At 37.2% G+C, this 11,188-nt stretch overlaps 1 protein-coding gene across 2 annotated transcripts; it reads left to right on the forward strand.

The window, feature by feature from the left end:
• Positions 1–628: 628 nt before the first annotated feature.
• LOC125242337 lies at positions 629–6,948 on the forward strand. Of its 2 annotated transcripts, none has more exons than XM_048151115.1 (2): positions 629–824; positions 6,617–6,948. In XM_048151115.1, exons 1-2 carry the CDS (start codon positions 692–694, stop codon positions 6,877–6,879), a joined length of 396 nt encoding a protein of 131 aa, XP_048007072.1. In that variant the 5' UTR covers positions 629–691; the 3' UTR covers positions 6,880–6,948. The 2 variants fall into 2 exon arrangements, with proteins under 2 accessions (XP_048007072.1, XP_048007073.1); XM_048151116.1 differs by lacking the exon at positions 6,617–6,948 and adding an exon at positions 5,327–5,646.
• Positions 6,949–11,188: the final 4,240 nt, after the last annotated feature.

The raw sequence follows: 11,188 nt of genomic DNA on the forward strand, positions 1-11,188 counted from the left end.
AAATTGACTATTGATGTTGCATGTCTTAGGTAATACGTGTATAGTTATTGATATCGTTATAATTGTTTTTCTTGTTTCAGTGTGCGTAGGGTTGTAAATAGAAAAAAAACCAAATGTTTTTTTTCAGAATTATGAAAAAAAACATGAAAAAAAACCGAGCACCTTGGTTTTTTTTCTAAATATGGTTTTTTTTCAGATGAACAAATAATACGACAATAACGGTTTTTCGTGAGTGGTAACGTGTTTCAATAACAATAACGTACATTTTAATTCAGTATACAAACGTTTATTGGGGAATCCCCGATGCGGCGTGTAGCGTGGAGAGGCGGTGGTGTTGCCAACAGTAAATAGTGATAACTACAAACTACAGATTTCGTAAATGTTACTTTTATAAGACCAGAAATTAAAGTTATTTGATTAAATTCGTTTAATAGTTAACATTAAGTCTAAAAAACCGTATAAAAGTATTAACTACTTTGCAAATTTTGAGATTTCGTACTTTAGAAAAAAAACATACTCTTGAAAAAAAACTGTTTTTTTTCACGGTTTTTTTTCATGTTTTTTTTCAAGCCAGAAAAAAAACCGTTTTTTTACAACCCTAAGTGTGCGCCACCATCGCCAACGATAGACCAATGCAAACTATATTTACTCCTATTTCACTTCCAGTGGATGTTACAGTTGGAGAGCACGAATGCACATTCAGAGCCCACGTCTCCAGACGCGATCTATTTCATCACACTCCTCACGACCCCGAACTTGTGACCAAATCCCCACATGTAATGCGGATTCCAAAATTGTACAACGACCAGCCGTCAGCGATGTGGGTAAGATGCATATTTAATATTCGATTACGGCACTCTATTCGCAGGATGATGATCACTGACAAGCAAGCTGCATATTCTCCAGTTTTGTTAACAACTAACGTTGTCGTTGGCGAGCAAGGATGCATGTTTAGATTTAACGTACTTAGGCGTGACCTGATAAATCCTGTTATTGACGCTACGAGAAACCAATATCACGTGCTGATACCGCAGCTGTATCGAGACCAGCCGACTGCCGTATGGTTTGGGTGCAGGTTTAATATTGTACCCGAATCAACAATTAGACGTGCAACAACCTCCATACCGTTTTCTTCGCTGCTTCTTCCTCCACCGCCTCCGCCGCCTCTACCGTATCCACAACCTCCTCCTTCATCATCATTATTACTTGCACCGCCGCCTCCCCCACCTCTACCGTCATATGCTCCACCATTATTGTACCCTTATTTGGAACCACCAACACCACCATTGTCGCTATTTCCATCGCCATCGATACCTATGCCAGCAACGCCACCGTTGCCAAAGTACTCACCGCCAATTATCCCTGCAGTCATGCCATTACCCATTGTTGATTCCATGAAGCCTAAAACAACACTTTTGTGTAGATTTAAAAGGGAAAGCGTAGAAGAAGATGAGTTCGAATACTTTTCAAATAACGAGTGAGACTTCTGATGGATATAATTTTACCCTCTATATATGCCAACCATGCCAAATTATCACATAAAAGTTTCATTCTTAGGTTAAATTTAGAAGTTGAATACCTAAATAAATGAAATGTTTTCAGTACTCATATGACAAATATACAAAGCTACAAAAATATCGTTATCAACTATTATAAAACTGGAACAAAAAAAAAGAGGAACTATTGTCATTAAAATGTATTTAAATCTTTTTTATATTAAGGTCTAAGAAAAATATTTTAGTATACCTGCATTATTTTCTGTGATATGTTTTTTTACGAAAATATCTTGTTCGTTGTAATTTATTTTAAGAGTAACTATTTACGTCCACTATTTTAAGCTAATTGTATGACCTCTTTTTGTACGTAATTACAAAACGTACATAATCTATTTGATTTGTGATTTATTGCTTTTATCAGACTTGCTTTAAATAATGTTATCAGTATGACTATACGGTTTTTTTAAACAATAAAATTATGCCTAGTTATGTTCAGTCAGGGAAAATCTGTGGATATGTGTACATGTGTCATGAAATGTACTTATGATACATCTTTAGGGTTATCATTATCAGTAATGTATCATTAAATGTATGATTTTTACGAATAATCGATGTGTACAATTTAAATATAAATAATAGGTTAAAAAATGTGATGAGATGAGCTTGAGATGGATCCTTTATTTATCCTAGTCAAACTGAAATTAAAAGTGAGATTAGAATTTATGTTTAATCGTGTGATGGTATTTAAATTAATTAGACCATATGTATTAAAAAATATTTGTATATACCCGTTCATAGGGCAACGTTTCCATGCTAAAAGGAGATGGGAAATAGTAACGGAATGAGAAAATCTCGCAACAATTATTGGCATAACGGAACAGAAAAAGTCTGCAATTTTATAGGATAATCGAGTAGAAATGATATGAAAAGGGGCAAGTGATAAAATAATTAAGGTACTTGATAAGTATAAAATGTCTCAAAAAGGCATGGGTGCAGAATCGGAACGAAAAGTCTGTTGGAATTGGAAAGGTTATTTTTTACGATTGTCGTGGAATTAACCCTCTCGCATTATTTTAAAAGAAATGAGTTGTACGTTTGTACATATTTATGTTTAATATATGTACTCTAAGCAGATGGAGGTATATTTGTAGTATGTTCTTTAGCTAGAGGTGAATGCTAAATAAAAATAATGGTTGTCTTAGATAATAATAATAATTATTTACCTACTTATTAAAACTTGCTCAATGACTTGTCTTATTTTGCTGTAAATAGCCTTTACCGTAAGTAGAGAGAGAAGTACAGATATGTGTATGTTTCACAAAAAAACTTTTATCGTTGCCTACCTATATCTACATGTTATAGTTATTATTGTGATAATTATCTAATAAATGTTATTGATGTTCACGTCGACGTTGTAACTGTTGGGACGAATTTTAATCTTAATGAGACTGTATGTGACTTTAATGCTAGTTGACGATTTAAAATTTTAAGTACAGTTACTTAATAGGCCAAAATAGACATTTATAACTTTGTTTTGTTTTAATGTGAACATGTGATTAAGGAATTTGTAAGTTACTTCTATTCAGAACTACGAGCTTTATCAATCCTAGTGAAAAAACAGTACATTTTTGTCTCATCAATTCCATTACTGTCATGAAAGTAGGTTACGTAATGTAAGCAAATTTTTAAAGTTCGGACACTTTTTATCGCCAATAAATCTATAGATGTCGTGATACAACGTAGTATACAATTATACAATTTTCTGGCATATGGATCGATGTTATTGTCTTAATGTTGTAAGTTACTACTTCTATGCATGTTAGTAATCATGTGTTATGTATTCATATTTACATGTGCTAAATGTTTAAGAGGGCTTAAAGGGCTTTGCGAGTAGTTTATAAATATATATCACATTATAGGACTTTTTCTACTTGGTCTAACAAAATATGAGTAAATGTCCAAAAGTGGTAATAATTGTACCGGTGAAGGCTCGTTTTCAAAAAATTGGCAAAAATCAATAATAGCAATTTATAATCACTAAGGCATAACAGCAATTTAAGTAAACGTTGCAGATTAATTTAGTACAAAACTTACTTCGATGTGTTGTAGATTTTCAAAGAAATTGTCACTTAATTTTAGGTAATTTCTGAAAAAAATTGAATTCGCCTTAGGCTAGTTTACTCTTTTTCAAAAACTTAAAATAAAAATCTAGTCTGAAATGATTGTGGTACAGGATATACGAATTATAAATTTACCCGTTTTAATATTCAAAATTGTCCAAATTTTACAAATAAGACCGACTGATTCAGCTCTATACGTGCGTTTTTCTAAACGTGCATTAGAGAAAAATTCATAATTAATTTAGTGAGTTAGTTTTCAAAAATCCAGTCTTATAAAAATCAAGATAATAAGATGCTCTAACTCGAACTTGAATTAAATAAATCTATTGGATAACGGAAAGTGTAGTATTTCACCGACTAAATCTATCAATTTTACATTCTTTTGACGTTTTTTTTGAAAGCAGCCTTAAAAGGGCAGGTGGTTCGTGAGAAGTTAAATGTTAATTCTATACGTTTACTGTTTCTAGTCAAAAACTAAATAAATGTTCGTTGTGCTGTGTACTCGTCTTTCATTTATTTATTTATTTACGACTATGTAATATCTATCTAATGTGTTAGAGACTATCCATACACAGGCGACGCATGTCCTAAGACGCGGAACGGACGCCAGCACCGCGCCGCCCCGCGCCCTACTGTAATTTAAAAAACGTACATTTTGTATAGGAAGGACCTATACAAAATGTACTGAGGAGACGTTTTTCGTTCCGCGTCTTACGACGTGCGTCGCCTGTGTGTGGATCACGGCTTACACTACAATACAACATAAATAAGCCTTATATGAAAAAGTGTAAAAATTAAACAAAATGACCATATTGTCTATATCGTAGGTATAAAGGTAATGTTACCGTTTCCTGTTACATGGATCATTACATTTTGCACGGCGCAAACGGCATTTTTAAGGAGCTGGCTAAACGTCTTACAGTTAGACGCGTCGGGTGACCGGGAGGCTGGGGCATACCTTGCCCAGCGCATCCATTGCGGCAATGCTGCCAGCCTTCTGGGCACCCTACCGGTCGGCTCAGATTTAGAACCAATTTTTGATTTATAGGGTTTTATTTTATAGGTACTTTTCTTTTATGATACTTTCTGTAATTTAACCTTAAGGTCGAATGAAATATTATGGCTGATGGCAGTGGCCACCGTCTGCGTTCTAGCGCGAATTTATCTCTTGCCATTCCCCCTCACAAATCTCGTGGATACCACAAGTCTTTTGCTGTCCGTGCAGTGAAACTATGGAATGAACTGCCCGTCTCGTTTAGGCAGGCACAATCGGTCGCGTCGCTCAAGGAGAGGTTAAAGAAGCTATGGTTATCTGACTAATTTGCCTTGTTGCTTTGTATATATTTTGTGTTCCTTGTCAACTCTTTAGTGTATCTTTCACATTCCTTTTTGTGTGATATAGTTAGGTTTATCCTATTACTGTATGTGTATTTATTTATTTATTTATTATTTATATATTATTTGCCCATTGCCTTTATGGTACCATGTTGTACAAATTGCGGAATTTGTTACCCTCTTCAAGTTTTCTCTCTCATTTACTCAAAGGTTAACTGGAAGAGATCCCTCAAAGGGATAAGTTCGCCTTTGTACTTCACATCTCAATGTATGCTTTTTTTTTTTATGTGTTTTTGTACAATAAAGAGTTACTACTACTACTATATTATATGTAAATAAAACATCCGACACTACGTAATACATACATTTTTGCAGGTTTCTCCTACCAAATGATAACCACCCAACGCGGCACCCTCCTAATGTTGAACGAGCACACATACTCGTACAATCTCCGGGCGAGGAAGTACTACTGTTCCCGCTCCATCTCCCTGAAGTGCAAGTCCAGCGTGAAGTTAGACGAGAATGGATATATTGTGTCGCTCAAGGAGGAGCATAACCACCCGCCTCCCAAGTACACGGTCTTGCCTTCGGGGATGTATCTGAAAATATAATCTGTGTTTTTGTGACTTCTGATCTAGTCATGAGTACATGTTATAAAAGTATGGAGTTTTTTGCTTTTACCAATGGATATATGCCACACTCTTGAGTTTACTGTAATTTATAAAAGAAGTAATATAAATTTTTAAATGCCCTTTTAGGGTTCCGTAGTCAATTAGGAAACCTAATAGTTTCGCCATGTCTGTCTGTCCGTCCGTCCGTCCGTCCGCGGATAATCTCAGTAACCGTTAAAGCTGAAATTTGGTACTAATATGTATATCAATCACGCCAACAAAGTGCAGAAATAAAAAATGGAAAAAAATGTTTTATTAGGGTACTCCCCCTACATGTAAAGTGGGGGCTGATTTTTTTTTCATTCCAACCCCAACGTGTGATATACTGTTGGATAGGTATTTAAAAATGAATAAGGTTACAAAGATCGTTTTTTGATAATATTAATATTTTCGGAAATAATCGCTCCTAAAGGAAAAAAAAGTGCGTCCGCCTCTAACTTTTGAACCATATGTTTAAAAAATATGAAAAAAATCACAAAAGTAGAACTTTATAAAGACTTTCTAGGAAAATTGTTTTGAACTTGATAGGTTCAGTAGTTTTTGAGGAAAATACGGAAAACTACGGAACCCTACACTGAGCGTGGCCCGACACGCTCTTGGCCGCTTTTTTTTCTTCTAACGCGATGTTAGTTGTGTAATGTAGTGGCCATATTTGAAATTTGAAAAAATCGCACAGTACAGGTCACCGGTGAAAAGTAGCTTTCACAGATTTTTAAACAGAGAGGACATTTTCTTGCAGTTAAAAATATCAATTATTTCTGTGTAGCTTACATTACACTACATTAACACTCTGATTCTTCATAATCAATACTCTCCGCTCTTCAAAGTTCCTCAATTTATAACAAAAAACTTCCCACATTTCGACATAATTCTTACATTTGGTATAGGTACTCGATTACTCATCCATCTTCCTTGTGTTATCCCGGCAGTCGCCACGGCTCAACTAATAACTTTTGTATAGGTCCTCTTTCTGATTAAATAACTTTATTTCTAGATATCATTAACTACCCCTACACGATGATCCCCTCCCGCCGCGGGGGGCACCTCCTCATGCTCAACAACTACACGTTCAAGTACAACGAGCACTCCAAGCGGTACTACTGCTCTCAGTCCAACAACACCAAGACACCCGTCAAATGCAAGTCCTCCGTCAAACTGGACAAGGTCACTGGCTTGATCGTGTCGCTAAGAGAGGAACATAATCACCCCCCACCTAGGTACATGTTGACGGCTGATGGGCAGTACATAAAGTATTGAGATTCCTTACTATTTACAATCAAGTTTTTTTTATGGGATTATTTTTAGATTATGTGAAATATATGTTACGGTATATCATTTGTTTTATTTTACTTGTCACATTGGCTGATCGTTTTGGACACAATTTGGCCATCCTTTTATTCTGGACAAATAAAATAACAATGTAAAGGCTTGGCCAAAGACACGGCGCGACGCAGCGTCGCCGCGTGATGCCGGATCACGCCGGCCTCGCGCTCTCAACACGCCCTCATCGCGTGCGCGAACTCGGCGCGGGCGCGGCGCAATACGGGCTCCTCTACACCATGCACCCGCGGAAGGTCGCTCATAACTTGACTGTGTGAGTGAGCGCCCTGCAGCGCTGCGTCCTCGCCGCGTGGACGTGCGGGGCGCGGCAGAAGCGGGGCGCGATGCCGGCGGGACGCAGACTAGAGATGTGCCAAACCGAAAATATCGCAAACCGGGCTGAACGGTTTGATTTTCTACGTAAACTGGTTTCAACCCGGTTTGACCAAACCGAGTTGCTACGACGGTCCTTAGCGTATTAATGTAGCGGTTAGGTTTGGCCCGTGTGACGCGATTCGTCAAAATTGAACACGAATCAAGTCGGTCGGGTTGAGTCGAGTCAAGTTATGCCCGAAACACATGATATAAACGTGTGTTTTTTTATTTATTTAAAATTAAAGTTGTGTTTGAACGAGCTAAACTGAAACTAAATTAATGCAAATAAATATATTTCATTTCATCAAAATATTCGTAACGGAGACAGAATTCACAGAATAATTATCGGTAAGGGCGGCAACGGCAGAATAGCGGGAGCATTTATTATTAGGAAAAAGAGCACCATCTGTTATAATTGATTTCAAACCAAAGCGAGCACGGTCGGGCGGACCGGGAGTGTGTTTCAGATTCAGGCCGTGGCGCCACTTCCGCGCGAAAGTACAGCTATCCTGCTTGCACTCGCTGGCTTGCAGTTCCGATACCGATATTGCCGGTTTCGTTATCAACATTTTCGAGTTGAGTCATGTGGGAGTGGGACCGATCGGTACGTTCGTTCGGCTGCGTTCCGTCTGCTCGTTGGAACCGGTTTGGTGAACTGTCAAACCGAGTCGGGCCGAGTTGAGCCTAACTCGGTTTGAACCGGGTTGACACATCTCTAACGCAGACGACCGACGCAGTCTGTTTGACGTCGCTGACCTGTCAGCACATGCTACGGTCGCGCCGCGCAACTGCGGCGCTGCGTCGCGCCCTGTGTTTGGCCAAGCCTTAAGGTAAAAGTACCAGGGTGGCTAGCCGAATGGCACAATCGCTCACGAAACGAAGCGCTAGTAGATATCTATCTCTATCGCGCTTGCGTATTGGCGCGACAGAGCCAGCGGCGTATCGCTTTCGTTTGGCGTCGGAGAAATGCCATTCGGCTACGGGGCCAGTGCTCTACACGCTAACCCACTAGATGACACTCTTCTGTCACATTTATTCACTGGAGGACTGTCGAGCACCGATTTATGGTTTAGTCGAGTGACTAATCTATCATATAGTATGAAATAAACAAAAATTATTGAAAATAAAAAAAATATTGATCTGTTCTAGACCTCAGCGGTTTATCCTACAAGCTGATCCCATCACATCGTGGCGGACAGCTCCTAATGCGCAACAACCACACCTTTAAATACCACGTGCGTGCCAAGCGCTATTACTGCTCCAAGTCTATGGACCCCTTTAAGAGGGCTTTCAAAAAATCTGCTTGCTCGCATTTCGACGCCGGCGGCGCTGGCGCGCGCCTGTGTGCAGACGCACACTATAACCAGACGTATAACGATTGTAGCCAGCGGTACACACAGACATAGCGTACGATCCTCCTCGAACCGCAATTACGTGCGCCTAGAGCGAAAGGGATAGCATTCGGCGCGTCCCATAAGTTGTTTACAGATTACCACCATAGCCACGCCGTCAGTATCGTTGCGGACGAACTGTTATTGATACTTGCGTAAAAACACCAACTATTATTTGCATCATGGTTTTGTGCACTTTTAGTTTAATTATTTAACTTATCAGAGGTAATATTTCTATTAAGATGTGAAGTCGCGAAAATAAATAAGAAAACTTTTATAACATAATAAATTGTGTATTAATATTATAATATTATCTTAGGTTACCGCGATAGTTACTCATGAAATAAAAGTATGGAAATGAATTATATCGCGTATAATAAATGTATAATGCGTTTCCATAGTTTTATTTTATTTTGTGTATGATAATTATGTTTTCTATGTACCTATGTATAACTGAACTCTTTGGGTGCTTTGAAGAAAAATGTCATAATAATGTAAAATTGATAGTTTAGTCGGAGAAACTTTGCGTTATCTAATAGTTATTTGTTATACAAGGGGGCAAAGTTGTATTTTAACGCCGAGTGTGGAATTGAAAAACGAGCAAGTGAAAGGATTCTATAGTTGAACCACGAGCGAAGCGAGTGGTTCTAAGAGAGATGATGAGAATAGAATCCTGAACTTGCGAGTTTTTTAACACACGAGAAGTAAAATACATTTGCACCCGAGTGTAACACAAAACTTTTCCCCTCACTATAGCGAGGAAACTACAACGCAAAAAATACGTTTATCACTGCTTCCAGTAGTTCCACAGGTGGTAAATAATCTTTATTACTAGATTCACCTACTTTTATCAATTTTAAAGTAGTTAATTTGACTTTATTCAAGGTCAAATTACTTTACCCACTAGTGGATAAAATGCGTTTTTACCCGCTGGTATTAAAGGACAAAACACGTGTTTCCGAGCTAGTGAGGGGAAAAATATATATCTAATTCAGGTTTCAATTAGAACATTTTTTTATTAGGTATTTTGATTCTTATCAGACTGGATTTTTGAAAACTTAGGGCCCATTTAGACGGTACGAGAACTCACACACGAGTTTTATAACATTGCCGACTGCGGTATCTGATGGCTGTACAAAATTGTACATAATCTCATTAGCCCGCAATGTAACTAAAATCGCATGCGAGTTCACACGCCGTCTAAATCAGGCTTAACTCACTAAATTAATTATGATTGTTTTCTCTGATGCACGTTTAGGAAAACCCGCGTATAATGCTAAATTAGTCGATCTTATTTGTAAAATTTAGACAATACTGAATACTGAAACTGAAATTTATAATACGTATATCCTGTAGTACAATCTTCAAACAATTTTTTAAGGTAATATTTTGTTACTGTCAAAAAAGGAATATGTTTTTATCTATATCAAGAATCTCAAATGTCTAAAAGGGAACAGAATATTACGAGAGCAAAGTTTAGAGTTACAGGTTAAAGTAACACTACACATGTCAGAAAAAATCTGGCTCAAGAAAGTTTCAATACTTTTAATACAAAATACCAGTATACATTAAATATTTTATTTAACAACATTCTAGGTTTACTATTATAATCATACATCGTGGGTTCAAAAAATTCAAAAAATAATTAAACAAGTAGATGACGACAGTACTAAAAATAATGTGAAGTACCTACGATATCTGGTGTTTGGTGTTGGCTGGATGAGATTAGCTGAAGATCGGGAGCAGTGGCGTGCATTAGGAGAGGCCTATGTCCAGCAGTGGACGAGGATAGGCTGATAATGATGACCTACGATATCCAAATTAGGTCGTGTTATAAATTTAAACTAAACTGCTTTTCCATTACAAATTAAATCCAGTTAATTAACTTCATTTTTGTGAACAACTATTTACTTTAGATAATGAGCCAGTATAAATGAACCTCAAGTTTCTTTCCAGTTCACGAATAACTCCATAATCATAAAATTTTCAGATGAATGCGATGACAGTGACAAACAGGACAATTCAAACTTACGCCATCATTAGAACGATACATTTATACATGAATATTGTACTAAAAAAATGCAAAAAAGCTGACCAAATACAATGAGCACCATTCAATACAAAAAATCATACAACACAAGACTACGAGTATATATTTCAACGATGGTTAATGCACAATTTTATTTTTAAACGTTTATTCAGTAAGTATGCCACAGGGACACATTTACATTTACATGAAACTCAGACGGCCCATGAACGCATCACAACTGGCATTCCACTCTAGAAATCCAAATGACGCAAAAGGTATACAGAATCTATGTTTTGCTTGGTTCCTTGATGAACTACTTTGATTTAAAAATATTTTAAGCGGGTTACTCACGTATTAAGTCGATATAGCGTTCGATGTAGCGTCGAACGCTATATCGACTTAATACGTGAGTAACCCGCTTAAAATATTTTTAAATATGTATGAGTCTCAC

This window comes from Leguminivora glycinivorella, chromosome 2, assembly GCF_023078275.1.
Source record: "Leguminivora glycinivorella isolate SPB_JAAS2020 chromosome 2, LegGlyc_1.1, whole genome shotgun sequence".
Lineage (NCBI taxonomy): Eukaryota > Metazoa > Arthropoda > Insecta > Lepidoptera > Tortricidae > Leguminivora > Leguminivora glycinivorella.

Excerpts from the sequence above, each read along its gene's own strand:
- LOC125242337 (XM_048151115.1), top strand. The coding sequence starts at position 692 with ATGCACATTCAGAGCCCACGTCTCCAGACGCGATCTATTTCATCACAC. Across the intron at positions 825-6,616 it reads ACCAGCCGTCAGCGATGTGG|ATATCATTAACTACCCCTAC; the intron begins GTAAGATGCATA and ends CTTTATTTCTAG.